Consider the following 17,070-nt stretch of genomic DNA (forward strand, 5'->3'; position numbering starts at 1 on the left):
ACTGGAATAAATCTGGAATGAGACGTTCAACACGTACATATGGGTGTGATGGTCAGGGGTGCACATACTTTTGGCCATGTAGTGTATAAACTCATGCAGAAAGAGATCAAGAGCTTCAGTTAGTGTTCACATTAAACATCTTCAGAATGGCTTAAAAAGTGAAGATCTTCCAGTGAGCATCAGTTCTGCGAGATGAAACGCCTTGTTGATGAGAGGAGAATGAGCAGACAGGAAGTCTTCAGTAACTCAAATAACTTCTCTGCTCCAAGAACAGGAATCGGAAGCTACAGTGGACGCAGACTCTAGCATTTTGATCTCTTTTGATAAGAGATGCTCTCAGTTTTTGGCTTTAAACTAATAAATACTACAAAAAGTTCTCATTTGCTTGTTTTCCATCATTTCAGATTCTTTTCCATGTTAAAATAAATGAATGATCCTGAATGTTCTGGATGTGTATCAGGGATTAACGGAAAGATTACACTTCTATCCGGAGAGTGTGATGGTGAAGGTGGACGACATGGAGGCTGAAAAACTTCAGCAGGGATTTCCAGGTGCTCCAATTTCAGAATATTAAAAGTTTATTTGTGTTCATGTTAATCTCATTTTTATCAAATCTTTTATGAAAACAGAATTCCAGAGTTACATACTGTATCGTAACCATAAAATAGTGTGTGTAGAATAACATCATAGTGTGTGTAGAATAACGTCATAGTGTGTGTAGAATAACATCATAGTGTGTGTAGAATAACATCATAGTGTGTGTAGAATATCCGACTCTACCTCCATGTCGACTCCAGTGGTGTTTTCTCATTTTTACATTCATGAATATTTTGATTTCTGGACTTTGTAAGGTGAAACAAGAAAAAACAATTAAAAAGGATAATTTATTCAAATTTAGTCAATAATTTATTGTATAAAAATGACAATTTCCTATTTTAGTGTGTGCCAAAAAAAACAAAAATAAAATAAAAACCATTTCCTTGTTTTCTCTTTTTCATTTCCAAGTGGAAAACGAATGAAACGGCTGAAACCATTTCATTTTTTCTCTCTTATCTACATCACTTCAGGCTCAACCACAACATGGTTGTATTACACAAAGAAAAAAAAAACATTTCTGTGGAAAAGCCGCAGATTCCTGTGCAAGATTAAACTCTTTTTTTCCAAATTTAAATTTTGGCTCTTTTGGGTTAAATGAGTCACGTGTGGTTACGGTGTTACAGCTCGGTTTGACAACCTGTCCGTTAAACTCAGAGTACAACTCCAAAACCTGAAGAGGAGGACCAGAAAAATAACTGTCATACTGCCCTCATCTTCTCTTCAAGAGATATATGAGGAGACGATGAGGAAGCAGACACACACTAAACACACACACTAACCTGAACACACACACACTAACTTTAAACTCATTTGTGACCCAAAACACATCCTTCACAGAGAGTGCGAGGTGATGCCTTCAGGCAGAAGGTGCAGGTTACCACACTGTAATGTGAACAGGTATAAATGTTCCTTATTTCCATTATCAATCAAATTACTGAACAGTAAGAGATAAGAAGTGTGTGTGTGTGTGTGTGTGTGTTGGGGGGATGTGTAGGGTATTTATGTAATATCTGAGTGTAAAGCATTTGTGCAGTACCTGATGTATGGTGTTTGTGTATGTTATGTGTGTGTTTGGTTATTGTATGGTGTGTGTGTTCTGCTGTTTATTCAGGTCTCAGTGTAATTGCATGTCAGTGTAGTGTGATTGTACTGTATATGTGTATTGTAACATTATTTACGTTCTCTCGATTGCCCAAGACAAATTTCTCGTATTTCTCGTAAAGGAGAGAATAAAGGCTGATCTGATCTGATTTCCGAGTCACATGTGAATTTTTTCAAGTCCTCAGCAATCAATCAACACTTTAACATTTAATTTTAAAATAGCACACTGACAGTTTTTTTAATCCATCTTTAGTGAAACATTTTTCAGATGTTGTTTATCTGATGGTTTTGAAAGTCAAACTTCCAGATGTGTAACAGATGTGTTACTATCCATACATTCATTTTAAAATTAAAAATAATTTTAATTTTAAATTAAGTTAATAAAGTGTGCACTGTCATGTTACTGAGAAACTGCAAAGCGTAAACTCCTCTGTCCTGAAGATGTCAGAAAACGTGAAGTTACAGCTTTACAGGACTGTTACAAAGCTCTGACACTGGAGACTCCTTCCATAAATGTCATCAGAAAACAGAAAACTTCACCATATATCATCCAGTGTACAGTGAATGAGCTGTTACTATAGAAACGATCACATATTAAAACAAGCATTAAAGTTAAACATCAATATAAACCTGTGATATAAAACTACAGTCAGAGCTGCTGTTATAGAAACACAGAAATAATACAACTTATTTTCCTGGGAACGAGGAATCACCTACTAATGATGATGATGATGATTAAATACATTAAACATGTCATTATAACTACAAATTACTCCCCGACACAAACATGGCAGTAGCAAGGAATCAACATTTGTAAAGAAACGCAACACTAAAAGTGCGTAATGTTGATGTCACTGTCACTACAGGAGTGTTTTTTTCTTCAGGAGCATCTCTGTTTGTTAGAGTTATGTCCCGAGGAAAGAAGCTGTTTAGTTGACGGTTAATTCCCTCTTTATGAGTCTTTATGGCTCTGACCCTTGACCTCTATTTAAATAGGAAACGTTGGAGGACGTGTCCAGGTGTAAAAAAAAAAAAAAAAGGGTTGGCTATGATTTTGCCAAACTGCTAATCCTCGTCCTAAAGGGGCGACAGCCAAAGAACAAACAGACTGAGAAATATGCAAATGAGCAAGTCAGAGAGTGCTGTTTAAATGGAATTGTGCGAGTCTGGGCCGTGAGCTCAGGCCTGGATTGCTGCAGGGGACAAAGCGGCGACACGCGAGTGCTGACAGTCCTGACCCGTTTCAGTCATGACCGTTGATTCCTAGAACAGGTGTGGTGTGAGATCATACTGTACACACTCTATCAGCTTCACTGATAAGACAGTCAGAGCAGCAGTAGAGAATAAGTACAGAGGAGAGCGTACAGCCGTGAGCGACGCTGAACTCAACACGATTCACACCCTGCGCGGACGCCATGATGGATGAAATGACTCTTAATTGTAAAAAAAAAAAAAGACAGAGAGAGAGAGAGATTCACTGGTGTATTGCCAGATTGGGGAGATTTCTGTCAAACTAGTTTACATTTGAATCTGGGTTGCCAGATCTCAGTAAAAGTTTCATCCCAAATACACCTCATAAAGACCTGAAACTAGACAAAAAAAGCCCAGGCATCTCAGTCTTTGCCTGGGAAACAAATTCGCCCTGGTGTGCACACACATTTCTGATTTATATATCTGCAGAATGCCTTTTTATCATCACCTGGAACAGACATTATCCATAAAATAAAAGAACTTTGGCTATATATCTTAAAACAGAAAAGGCTCTGTAGATCGTAGGTACACTGTCTGCACTTACACTTTCCCTTTGTTTGCTGTGGAATATTTTTATAAACCCACGCCACCCACAGACCTGCTCTTTCCACATGCAGTCTTGTTCCAAAACTATCCCAGTTTAGCATAAAAACTACTGCCCTGGCCCTGGTTTGAGTGTTTTAGTAGCCGTGATAGTTTCAGCTCGGATCACGTTTAGGATTTTAACTATTATACGATCACATTTTCAGTAACAGATAACAGAGTGAAGTTTAACTCTGGACTGAAAAAGAATTCCAGAAGCATGCTAAGTCACAAAAATCATTTAAAATACAAATCCCAGTAGCGCTTAACTTCTATTTAAGGTTTTAGGATCTATCACTAGCCGTTCCACTTTAAGTAGAGCGCTTGCTTAATAGGCGACTGTGACACGTGTCATATTCAGTATATTAGTGTTACATTTATTTATATCACAAAATTGTAAATAAATAAATGGAAATCTTTTTAGCACAAGTGTATTCTGCTAAAATTCATTTACATAAAATTCCTTAACTACAAAAGTCCAGCTAACATTACTGAATGGTGACAACATTAATCTTTTGATGCTGAACCGTTACTGATTAGCTTCTGACATTAAGTTTAAGATAATTTGAAGTGGTTACGTTTTGTAGAAGCTTCACGTTAACATGTTCGACGTCACAGATCCTGAAAGCTTTGTGTAGTTGGTTTAAATTTCAACATTCAAACTGCCACATAGAGAGAGAGAGAGCGAGAGAGAGAGAGAGAGAGAGAGAGAGAGAGAAATTTATTGTGAGATTTCCAGATTAGGGAAGTTACTGCAAAGTGAGACACGTTATTTTTAAGCATTTGTGGACTGATAATGTTAAATGTAGATCTAAAGTTATATCGAATCTGTTTAATAAGCATGACAGTTTCAGTTCCGATCTCATTTAGGATGTTATCTCTTACACAATAATATTTATTCAACTCATAAGTTTAACTCTGGACTGAAAAAAGAATTACAGAAGCACCTTAACTCACAAAAACACTCAGAATATAAAACCCAATAATCAATTAAACTTCATTTTTAGTTTTTAAAATAATCATTCCACTGAAAGTAGAATGTTCTCTTTGTTTAAGAGGTGACACTTCAAAGTGTTTGTAAAGTGAGAGAGAGAGAGAGAGAGAGAGAGAGAAATTCAGTGCCGGATTTCTAGATTAGGGGGGTTATGGCAAGCTGGGGCAGATTAGTTTACTAACAGTGTTTAGTCATAAGAGAATTTACAGGTAGACAGATCACTATCTCTCCATCTGGTTAACCAGAGAAACCAGTTTTCGGTCCTTTTCATCTCTCCCTCTCTCTTTACTCAGCTTCAGGTGGTTTTCAGCTCTGCTGCTATTCACTGAAAACCTCACTGCACTCCCATCATCACTTTTCCACTTTTTCTCTTTTTGTTGTCAAACTTGACGAGGTTCTCGGCCTACAGAGCCTCGGCTCGACCCCTGCTCGCTCCCGCTGTCACTCTGCTGTCTCTCGCAGTCAGACATTCTCAGTCCCGGTGCAATTATGCAAAGCGTGCATTTTATCTAACGTTAACCTGAATGCTGAGAGGGAGAAAAGAACCACTCAGTGACCACGAGGCTCGGAGCACTGGCTTCACTAATTATGAAAATCTCTGAAGGCGGGCACTGGCGCACTTCAGAACTGTCACGAAGCCTGTCCTGGATCTTCTGACAGTTTACCTTCAGGGCACTTGGTCATCTGATTAATACAGAATGTCCATCACTTACATCCTATAACGTCCTCTCAGAAGTCCTTAATTAAGATCTGACCAGTTTGGTGGGATTTTTTTTTTTTTTTTGAGAAAGTCCTATTACAGAAGGAAATCCTCGCTTAATTTAGGAATTCTATTTTATTGTATAACATCTTATCTCAATTTCTAAATAATTTATTTCTAAATTATTTAATAAGCAGTTGTCATGTTTGTTACCAATAGTTAACAGTCAGTGACACATAACTGATAAAAAAACATGTTAATTTCATGGCTGATGGTTGAACAGGTTAAGCATGTTTTTTTGTTTTTTTTGTTTTTTTTGGCTCAGCAAGCAAGAACATCTTAGATTAACACAATATTAATGCATTTTTTTTTTTAGAAATTTGTCTGTTTTGGTATTTATAGTTTAATCTGAGTTTTTATTTAATTATTTTGTCACTTTTTTGAACTACTTTTAGTAGAGCCCTGACCTCAACCCCACTGAACACCTTTGGGATGAACTGGAACACCGACTGAACCCCAGACCTCCTCGACATCCCAACATCAGCACCTGACCTCACTAATGCTCTTGTAGCTGAATGAACACAAATCCCCACAGCCACGCTCCAACATCTAGTGGAAAGCTTCCCAGAAGAGTGGAGCTTATTATAACAGCAAACACACGGGGAATAAATCTGGAATGAGACGTTCAACACGTACATATGGGTGTGATGGTCAGGGGTGCACATACTTTTGGCTGTATAGTGTATTTCTTTGCTGAGGAGGAGGAGTCTCCGCTGTTTTTTTTCTTAGCATCTTTGATTCTGTCATAACTGAGTGAGTAGCTACGTGCATAAGTAATGCATCGGTAACTCTTCGATAACGCACTAGTAACTCATCTGTAACTAATCGGTAACTCATTCATAATGCGTTAGAAAATCATCTGTAACTCATCAGTAACTCATCAATAATTCATTAATAATTCATTAGTAACTCATCAGTAACTCATTAATAATTCATTAATATTTAATTAGAAACTCATCAGTAACTCATTAATAATTCATTAATATTTAATTAGTAACTTATCAGTAACTCATTAATAATTCATTAGTAACTCATCAGTAACTCATTAATAATTCAGTAATAATTAATTAATAATTAATTAGTAACTCATCAATAATTCAGTAATAATTCATTAGTAATTCATTAGTAACTCATCAGTAACTTATCAGTAACTCATTAATAATTCAGTAATAATTCATTAGTAACTCATCAGTAACTTATCAGTAACTCATTAATAATTCAGTAATAATTCATTAGTAACTCATTAGTAACTCATGGGTAATGCTTCAGAGGCAGTGATTTTGTTGCGTTAATGATACTACTGTACATTCTACACTACTCTTTAATTTCATACGCTGTTTCGTTGGTGTATATGAGGATCATTTCATATTTACAGTTCTCCCATCCACTGTTTGTTTTCACACTTAATATTCAAGTTAAATATTATAAAGTCTGCCTAAAGCCCTTTTCTTTCTTGTGCTGATAAAACTGAAAGGTTTAAGTGGGATTATAAACGTCAGTTCTCCTCGAGCTCGATCTTGACTCCTGAGTGATCCTCTGTACTTCAGCAGTCACCTGAGGGAAAACCTCACTGGCTCTGACGCTGAGCTGCAAAACATGAAGTCGAGGTGAATATTCACAGCTGCAAATATTTACTCAGCATGGCCCAGTTGGAGTGTTTGTACAGTTACAGCAACACCCCTTTTACCTGGAGCAGAATCTCCCAGTGCTGGTGTGTAGATCTAAGATCAGATTTTATTAGGGGAGAGGTACGGCTAAAGCCACAGATCTGGATATGGCATTTGCGCTCATGACATTCGAACTGTCTTCAGTGCACAAACTTTAACATTAGTGAAAGTAACGGCTTGGTTTGGCTAATGCTGCATAAACGCTGATTCTGATATCAGATATCACTCGATACCGTGCTCAGTTATGGATTATTACTCCTCATGTCATCTGTTCATTACTGCAACAGCGTACACTAGGACGTTATTCTAGTGTACGACGTGAAATGACAGCAGTCTGGACGTATTTCATGATTAATGATCAAAGCAAAGCAGACTGTGAACTGTGAAAATATCAAGAGAAGGAACTTCAGGTTCTTCCTACAATACAAGTGATAAAACATCTTAAACATAAAACTCAGCACAGTAAACTCCGGCGAGGCTAAAAAATGTCTCCAGATGAAGCTAGGTCAGTGAAAGTAACAGCGTTCTTGACAATCGGCTTCTATCAGTCATCGATAATGAGGAATTCCTCATTCCTGTGTGTGTAGATTATGGATTATTACCCCTCTGTGTGTAGATTATGGATTATTACCCCTCTGTGTGTATCGATTATGGATTATTACCCCTCTGTGTGTGTAGATTGTGGATTATTACCCCTCTGTGTGTATATATTATGGATTATTACCCCTCTGTGAGTATAGATTATGGATTATTACCCCTCTGTGTGTAGATTATGGATTATTACCCCTCTGTGTGTATAGATAATGGATTATTACCCCTCTGTGTGTATCGATTATGGATTATTACCCCTCTGTTTGTATAGATTATGGATTATTACCCCTCTGTGTGTATCGATTATGGATTATTACCCCTCTGTGTGTGTAGATTATGGATTATTACCCCTCTGTGTGTGTAGATTGTGGATTATTACCCCTCTGTGTGTATAGATTATGGATTACTATCCCTCTGTGTGAATAGATTATGGATTATTACCCCTCTGTGAGTATAGATTATGGATTATTACCCCTCTGTATGTATAGATTGTGGATTATTACCCCCCTGTGTGTGTAGATTATGGATTATTATCCCTCTGTGTGTATTGATTGTGGATTATTACCCCTCTGTGAGTATAGATTATGGATTATTACCCCTCTGTATGTATAGATTGTGGATTATTACCCCTCTGTGTGTAGATTATGGATTATTACCCCTCTGTGAGTATAGATTATGGATTATTACCCCTCTGTATGTATAGATTGTGGATTATTATCCCTCTGTGTGTATCGATTATGGATTATTATCCCTCTGTGTGTATTGATTGTGGATTATTACCCCTCTGTATGTATAAATTGTGGATTATTACCCCCCCCCCCCCTGTGAGTATAGATTATGGATTATTACCCCTCTGCGTGTATCGATTATGGATTATTACCCCTGTGTGTATCGATTATGGATTATTACCCCTCTGTGTGTGTAGATTATGGATTATTACCCCTCTGTGTGTGTAGATTATGGATTATTACCCCTCTGTGTGTATCGATTATGGATTATAATATTTATATTTTAGATAAACATTGTAATAATCCTAGAATAACCCCTGGCCCTCACTGCCACAGTGAGTTTCACCCTTTTACCCTCTTAATGTGAACACATTACAAATCTTATAAATGTCCTTTTATTCGTTCAGAACTTCACACACACACTTTCACACACACACACTTTCACACACACACTTTCACACACACACACACTTTCACACACACTTTCACAGCTGTCATTACTCAGAAGAAAGACTTTTTTGATGCCGCTGAAAGTCTGAAAAGCTTTTTGAAGGTAAACACTACTACAGAGCGACGCAGTGCGCCATTAATCTTTTCCTCCGTTATGTCACTAATGTTTAAACAGCGTTCCTTCAGGTGAAGGCTCACACACTGGACAATCTGCATCGCTCTTAAATAAATTCACCTTTAATCATAATTCACAGTGGAACTAAGTAACCTGAAGTAACCCGAGTCGGCCACATCATCACGTTAAAGTCGCAAGCGGTTTGTTTTAACCTTCTGATTTACTTAATTATCCAAATTCCCGAGCTGAGAGTCCGAGAGTTAAAGGTTTGGCTCAGGGGTCAGGAATCAGAGCTGCGTCTGTGGGAGAAAATCTCCTGAACCACTGATAAACATTTTACACACGATAAAAGAAAGAAAGAAAGTAATTATTCAAAGTCTAAGATATTTTTATGAGTAAAAAGAGTCTAACACCAGTCTAAAAGAATTCATAAAAAACTTATAAAGAATTTATAAAAGTAAAATAAATATTCAGAATTTACTTTAGCAATTAAAAATATCTTGAATATGGGCCAACATATATATTTTTAATTCTTATGATACTAACATAAATAAGATTGTTAAACTTAAAGGTACATATTTTCACTCATTTGAATTTTGAACTTAGAAGTAGAAAGAATTTAAGCTTGAAATTATTAAGTAAATAAATAAATAAATAGAAAGAAAGAAATTCCATTCTTACACATTTAAAACCCTGAAGGTGCCTTCATTTGTCCTTCTGTGAGAACTTTTAACGGTTCTCTGTAGAACGGTTCCAACACAGTGCAGAACCTTTTCAAGAGGCTAATAACTATTCAATGAACCCTTAAAGAACCAAATACCAAATGCTTAAAGTCTGACAGGTTCTAGATATTAAGAAGAAAATAAGAACTAAAAATGTTAATGTGTTATTTAACAAAGAAAAAAATGGTTGATACAGTGAAGTTTTCTGTAAGGAGAAATGTGTTTATGTAACGTTTATGGAAGGAGTCTCCAGTGTCAGCGCTTTGTAACAGTCAGAGGTAAAGCTGTAACTGTAAGTTTTCCGACGTCTTCAGGACAGAGGAGTTTACGCTTCTTTGCAGTTTCTCAGTAACATGCGGAACAAGCTGCATTTTATTTTAATATTAAGTTGAAGAGAGAGAATAAAGAGGCTGGTGAGGGAACGAGTGTTTATAGCTGCTATAACGTAAGTGACAACAGGAACTCACTTGTATGATAAAGCGTAAAAAAGTAAGCCTTGTACTTTAATAAGTATAAAATTGTTACTGTTGTCAAATTGCTGTGGTGTAAGAGGAATAAAACACAAGGGGACGTGCTGTTAGAGGAAAATAATCAGTGTCAGGATGGGAACAGTAACTCCACTTCATCACTCCTCCTGGTTGAGTGCACACCGATAAGCCATAACATTAAAACCACCTGCCTAATATTGAGTAGGTCCAACTTGTGGCACCAAAACATCTCTGACGCATCGAGGCATGGACTCCACAAGACCTCTGAAGGTGTGTGTGGTTTCTGGCACCAAGTCGTTAGCAGCAGATCCTTTAAGTCCTGTAAGTTGTGAGGTGGAGCCTCCATGGATCGGACTTGTTTGTCCAGCACGTCCCACAGATGCTCGATCAGATTGAGATCTGGGGAATTTGGAGGCCGAGTCAACACCTTGAACTCTTTGTCATGTTCCTCAAACCGTTCCTGACCAGTTTCTGCAGTGTGTCAGGGAGCATCATCCTGCTGAAAGAGGTCACTGCATTTAGGGAACACCGTTACCATGAAGGGGTGTAACTCGGTCTGCAGGAATGTTTAGGTAGGTGGTACGTGTCCAAGTAACATCCACATGAAGGCCAGGACCCGAGGTTTCCCAGCAGAACATTGCCCAGAGCATCACACTGCCTCCACCAGCTCGCCTTCTTCCCATAGTGCATCCTGGTGCCATCTCTTCCCCAAGTAAGCAACACACACACACACACACACACCCGGCCTTCCACATGATGTAAAAGAAAACGTGATTCATCAGACCAGGCCACCTTCTTCCATTGCTCCATGGTCCAGTTCTGATGCTCACGTGTCCATTGTAGGAGCTTTGGGTGGTGGACAGGGTCAGCATGGGCTCTCTGACCGCTCTGCAGCTACGCAGCTCCATACGCAGCAAGCTGTGTGTTCCGACTCCTTTCTATCAGAGCAGCTTTAACTTTTTCAGCAGTTTGTGCTACAGAAGCTCTTCTGTGGGATCGGAGCAGACTTGGGAGCCCATGACCCTGTCGCTGGTTCACCGCTTGTTCTTCCTTGGACCACTTTTGGTAGGTTCTAACCGCTGCACACCAGGAACACATCACAACACCTGCTGCTCTGGAGAAGCTCTGACCCAGTCATCTAGATATCACAATTTGGCCCTTGTCAAAGTCACTCAGATCCTTACGCTTGCCCATTTTTCCTGCTTCCAACACATCAACTTCAAGAACTGACTGTTCACTTGCTGCCTAATAAATCCCTCACCTTTACAGGTGCCACTGTAACGAGATAATCAGTTATTCACTTCACCTGTCAGTGGCTTTAACGTTATGGCTGATCAGTGTGTATCCTTTGTGACAGAGTGATACTGCCCCCTACTGGCAGGTCACATACAGGAAGCGATGAGGGTCATTCGGCCAAAGTGTTTATGGATTGTGTGTTTTGTTAGACTTGTGTCAATATTTGAACTTGAATGTGGAGTTTCACCCCTGAATGCGTAAACATGCAAACTAAAGCAATGAACTCGGTCTCTCACACGACAGACCTGATGCACTCGGCTTTCATTTATTTACTTTTTATTTCTGACAAAACGGTCACAGTGATGATGTCAGCTGTCTTTATGCAAATATCTCAACTCTCAAACAGACCACAAAGAAAAGCTCAAACATCACAAACCACAGCACACTCCAGGAAGTTCCTCATGAAGAAAACAAGAAAACAAGCACAACAAGAAAAAGTCTGAATTTCAAACTTAATTACAGTTTTTATATTCCTGATTGTTTTATCCACGTTAAAAAAAAACCTTGGGATATATATATATACACAGTTCTGTGCAAAAGTCTTAGTCACATGTAAAGAAATGCTGTAGAGTAAAGAAGCCTTCAAAAATAATGAAACTAAGTGTTTCTACATTAAAAAAATCCTATAAAGAGCAGTAAACAGTAATAAATGAAACAAAGTCAGTATTTAATGTGACGATCCTTCACTTTAAATAAATAAAGCAGTATCTGAGGTGCAGTGTGTGCAGTTTTATAAGGAAATGAGCTGGAAGTGTTACTGAGCATCTTGCAGAAGCAGCCACAGTTCTTCTGGAGACTTTGACTGTCGACTCGCTTCTTATTTCTGCAGCGAAACCCAGCAGCCTTCATTATGTTTTTATCTGAAAAGTGTCTCTTATGGAATCTGCTGCTTTCTTTACTGACATACAAACATTTTTCTGGAACATTTCATTTTGTGCTGGAAAACTAATGTTTGGAATCTAAAATGTTTTTGTACTGAATCAATAATGTAGAAGTCAGAAAATAAACATCTACAACAAAAAGTTTGTACAAAAAATATATATATATAGGGTGCCAAGACTTTTGCACAGTACTGTACGAATGTCTTAGCACCCTAATTATTATTCAGAATATATAAATTCTGTCTTAGAAGTTTATTTTTTCTCTTCTGCATTGCTGTGTGCGTAGAAAACTCAAAAGTTCCAAACATTTCAAAAATGAAAACCGAAAAATGTTTGTTTGTGGTTAAAGAAATTCACTAATTGAGAATAAAACCTCCCTTTTTCAAGACGCAAGAAAGCCGTACAGCTGATTTCTGTATAAAACTGTACGATCACACTGATTTATTTTTGTTACTGAGTTTATTAAAGGCTTAATAATTATTTTTACTGATATTTATGGTCCATTTATATCTGAAGAAATGATTCTTTCTGATGGCACAGAATTTCTTTACGTGTCTTTAAGACTTTCCCACAGAACTGCCCTGAATTAAAGGTGCTATAATTTAAACTTTATATTTAAAACATTCCCAGTTAAATATTTAAAAGTTGAATAAAACGCTTTATTTCCTGAAATTTCAGTAAAACAGTAAACTATATTAAAACATTCCACATGTGCGTTCAGCAAACATTAACTCATAAATAAAACTAGAAGTAGATTTGAGATTTTATTAAAGAAAATAAACGCTGTATGTGTAAAATAAAGAAAAGATGGAAGACTTTTTCAGATTTTCTGTTATTTTAATGAAAATATTCCTCTGTAAATGTCGTAAACTAATTTAAATCACATGGCTTGTTCCTCAGTGGCACGTTTCTCTCATCTTTCTACACAAAAACGTAAATCTTTTGCAGTTTTGCAGTAAGCGATGGCTGAAATTATCTTCAGTGCATTATACACGTTTACCTGATGATGGCCACTCGGGTCTCCGATCATCACACATCATCAATTCTCTAATTCCATCATTAATAATAATAAAAAAATCCATAAAATGTCTTTCTTAAAATATTCAGCAAGCATTCTTCTTAAATTAGCATTCACACACTCTGATTACATTCATGAGGATATCCAGAAGGGGCGGAGCCTGTTATATTTAGCCACGCCCCCTAGTTAATCCACATAAGCCAAGGCAGCGTTTTCATTCCTTATGAACAAATCTAATTTTTTTGTTTGTTTTACGATTGTCCAAACGGGTGAGGTCCGTACGGCTGGAGAGGAAAAATAAAAACAGATTTAGTTAGAAAAGAAGAATAAACATACAAAATATATAAAGATATAAAACATTTAAATAAAAATCCTACAGTAATTTGTAGTAACCTCAATACAGATATGCAAATGAGCACTTCACTTGTGATCATATTTATCACCTTTAAAATACTAACAAATATCTGAATCATGTATTTAATATACAAACCACGTGCTCTACATCTGAGAAAAATAACGTGAAAATAAATAAATAAAATCACATGAGAATGCGTAAATCATGGAAAAAATATTAATGCACAAAATTAAACCAGATGAAAATAAAATAAATGAAAAATGAAAGCACTTAAATGTTCTATGTGAAAAAATAAATTAATGGGGAAAAAGTAATTTTGTGAAAAAAAAAAACAAAAATTAAAAAGATTCATGTTCTACATTAGAAAAAAAAACATCAAATAAAATATAAAATCACAAGGAATTTTAAATTTAAATAATTTAATAAATTGAATAAATTTTAGTAAATTTAATAATATTTTATTATGTGAATAATAAAACAACATATTATACATGATAATATTTTATTTTGTGTGAAAAATAAAAATCGCTCGCTGAAATTTACAAAAAAAAAAAAAAAAAAAAAGCGCATGCACTGTGTGTGTGTTTGGGAGGAAACTGGAGAACCCTGAGGAAACATCAGTCTTCTCTGAAATCTCACCTGATCGTGCGTGGCTGATACGCTGTCTTGCAGGTTGTTCGTCGCTATGGTTACCGAGCCGCCCGACAGCGCGGTGTGTCGCGTCGGCGTGGAGTCTTTAAGGCTGCTGTCGCTCTGCGTGGCGCTGTGCGGCGAGGCGAAGGGGTTGTAGTCGTCCTGCACGCTGCGGTGAGGCTGTGTGTTAAACTCCGCCTGGAAGGAGGACAGCTGCTGGGTCACGCCCAGGAGACCTCCGACCTCCACGCTCAGGATCACCCAGATCACATCTACACCACGGGAGCAGCACGAGCAGGACGAGGAGGATGAGGAGGAAGTGGAGGATGAGCAGGAAGAGGAGGATGAGGAGGATGAGGAAGAAGAGGAGGAAGAGGAGGAAGAGGAGGAGGAAGATGAGGAAGAGGAGGACAAGCAGGACGAGGAAGAGGAGGAAGAAGAGGAAGAAGAGGAGGATGAAGAGGAGGATAAGCAGGAGGAGGAAGAGGAGGAAGAAGAGGAGGAGGAAGAGGAGGAAGAGGAGGAAGAGGAGGATGAAGAGGAGGAAGAGGAGGACAAGGTCACACTAACAAAATCCCACATCTTTATTTCCATTACTTCCTGAGTCATACTCCTACTACACGCCTGCCCTGAATGTGGGCGGGGCTATAAACAGTGCTGATCTCTGATTGGTCAGAATGGTCCTGATTAGAATAATTTCTGTGAGACAATACGGCTCAATAATATATATATAATTTAAATTGATTTTACACACTTATAGCCTTATCGTATTGTGTATCGCATTTTTCTTCAATATCGTGCCGCCCTATCCCGCACCAAAAACCCCACTTCCTGTTCCTTCGACAGGTATTATAGAATTATAATTCTGCACATTATATCGCAGTTTCGTGAGCGTTCACCTCCGTAGAAGAGTCCGGCAGCGGTGCACATCCTCCACTGGCCCTGGTACATGCCGGGAGCACGAGGACTGCGCATCTGTACACTCACATCATCAATCTCCTGAGGATCCAGAGAGCGAACCATGACAAAGTTCACGTGACCAAACTGATCTCCACCAGTGTACCTGAGACACACACCTGGAGGCCACGCCTCTGAACCTGCAGCACAACACCAAGCTCAAATCTGGATTCTGATTGGTCAGAACTGCGTTTCATTTTCTGTATACAGTACCCGTGTTCTGTATCCTCCACGTCTTGATAAAAGGAGTGTCCGGTGGAATCGACTCTCCTTCCCCGATAGTCACGTCTTCCACAAACGACATGGACGGCGCCGAGCCGCTGGGGCTCTCGAAGTCGTAATACGCTCCGATCGCAGCCTGGAGGTTCCTGTAACGGGAAAAAACACACCAGTCAACTGACTTAATGCTATTCACCTGGAAAAACTGATTTATCTACATATTATACATAAATATATTATATATAATATATCAAAAATGAATTGCTGTTAAACTAAATTATGTCTCTCTCTATCCTTCATCATAACTCCATACCTGATTAGTCTTTGATGCAGAATATAATCCTTTTAAATGCACAAATCATCATTAAACTCCATATTAAAGTCACTTTATTGTCTGTGTAATGTAATCTAAAGTCATATTTACACTCAGAGACACATATTTGTTAGAAATGAGACAGAAACAGAAAGAAGTGTGTGTTTATGAGTCATGAGCTGTCATTATAAACTCAGTGAATTTACACAGCAATAAAAAATAAATGAAAAATACAAAAGAAAATAACAAAACTCACATATTACAATACATATAAAATAGCCATGTTAGTCATGTTAGCAAGTCATGTTTAGCCAATTTATTTAGACACAAATTAATAAGAGATAAATCAGATTAGCAGACTAACAGAGACAGTAATGTAAACTGGTGGCTAGTGGGAGAACTAGCGGCTAATTAGCATGTTTAGCTAATAAGCTAACTGATAGATCTAATCGTATAAATTTCTAAATATGTCTATTTAATTTTGATTATGTTTAAGCAACACTGTAACTAAATATTTAAATATATAAATAGTAATGCAGCTAATACAGCTAATATTTTAAGCTAACTGAATTAGCTAGCATGCTAGGCTGATTTGTTAGCTTAGCTAATGCTAATTGTTTTTACCAGTTCGTCATATCCAGGAAAAAAGCACATCCAGCGGGATTGAGCTGGAACCCGAGCAGCCTCTGGAACTCGGTTATCAGGATGTCTTTATCGGTCGTTCCCATGCAGCTGAACTTCTGCATCAGCTCCGAGTCGATGTCCGTTTCCATGGCCTCCATCGCGACGCGTCACACGGCGGATCCCGTTTCTAATTTAGTCCGAGGCTTTGGGCCTAGCGAGGAGCCCAGCGCAACATACCGAGTGCGCATGCGCGGGGTGATGACGTGTCAGCGTGACGCAGGGATTTCCGCAACTTCAGAGTCTGAAAACTGGACAAAATATTCTTCTATTATTTTACTGCAATTATTCTAAAAACTGTTTTAAATCATTGTTTTTTTGTTTTTTTTAGCTAAATGTGATATTAATCTTAAAGATGTTATCATTTGTTTCGATTGCAATATAAATTTTATTTTTAATTTAATAGTTCTTCATTGAAAATATAAATAATGTGGGTTTTTTATTTTTTATTATTATTATTTTTTATTTTCTTTAAAATGTTTTTGCACTAAAATATTAATTGTTTGACAGAGCTAAAAATTATGCATTTATTTCCTGTTTATTTTGGTTACTTTTGATGTTGATTTTATGTTTGTTTTTAATTTTCTTAAACACGGCTGTCTTTTATTTATCTTTTCATTATTACAGCAATAATAATAATAATAATAATAATAATAATAATAATAGTTTAA

General features: G+C 37.5%; 1 protein-coding gene across 1 annotated transcript; it reads right to left on the reverse strand.

Annotated features, from left to right (window-relative positions):
- Positions 1–12,974: 12,974 nt before the first annotated feature.
- LOC113525326 (protein ILRUN) lies at positions 12,975–16,632 on the reverse strand. Its single transcript, XM_026911809.3, has 5 exons — positions 16,343–16,632; positions 15,400–15,554; positions 15,129–15,326; positions 14,236–14,501; positions 12,975–13,525 (listed from the first exon to the last, which is right to left on the reverse strand). The coding sequence occupies exons 1-5, from the start codon at positions 16,498–16,500 to the stop codon at positions 13,493–13,495; spliced, it is 810 nt and encodes a 269-aa protein (XP_026767610.1). The 5' UTR covers positions 16,501–16,632; the 3' UTR covers positions 12,975–13,492.
- Between the last annotated feature and the right edge of the window lie 438 nt (positions 16,633–17,070).

The sequence above is a fragment of the Pangasianodon hypophthalmus genome, chromosome 16 (assembly GCF_027358585.1).
Source record: "Pangasianodon hypophthalmus isolate fPanHyp1 chromosome 16, fPanHyp1.pri, whole genome shotgun sequence".
In the NCBI taxonomy this organism is placed as follows: domain Eukaryota; kingdom Metazoa; phylum Chordata; class Actinopteri; order Siluriformes; family Pangasiidae; genus Pangasianodon; species Pangasianodon hypophthalmus.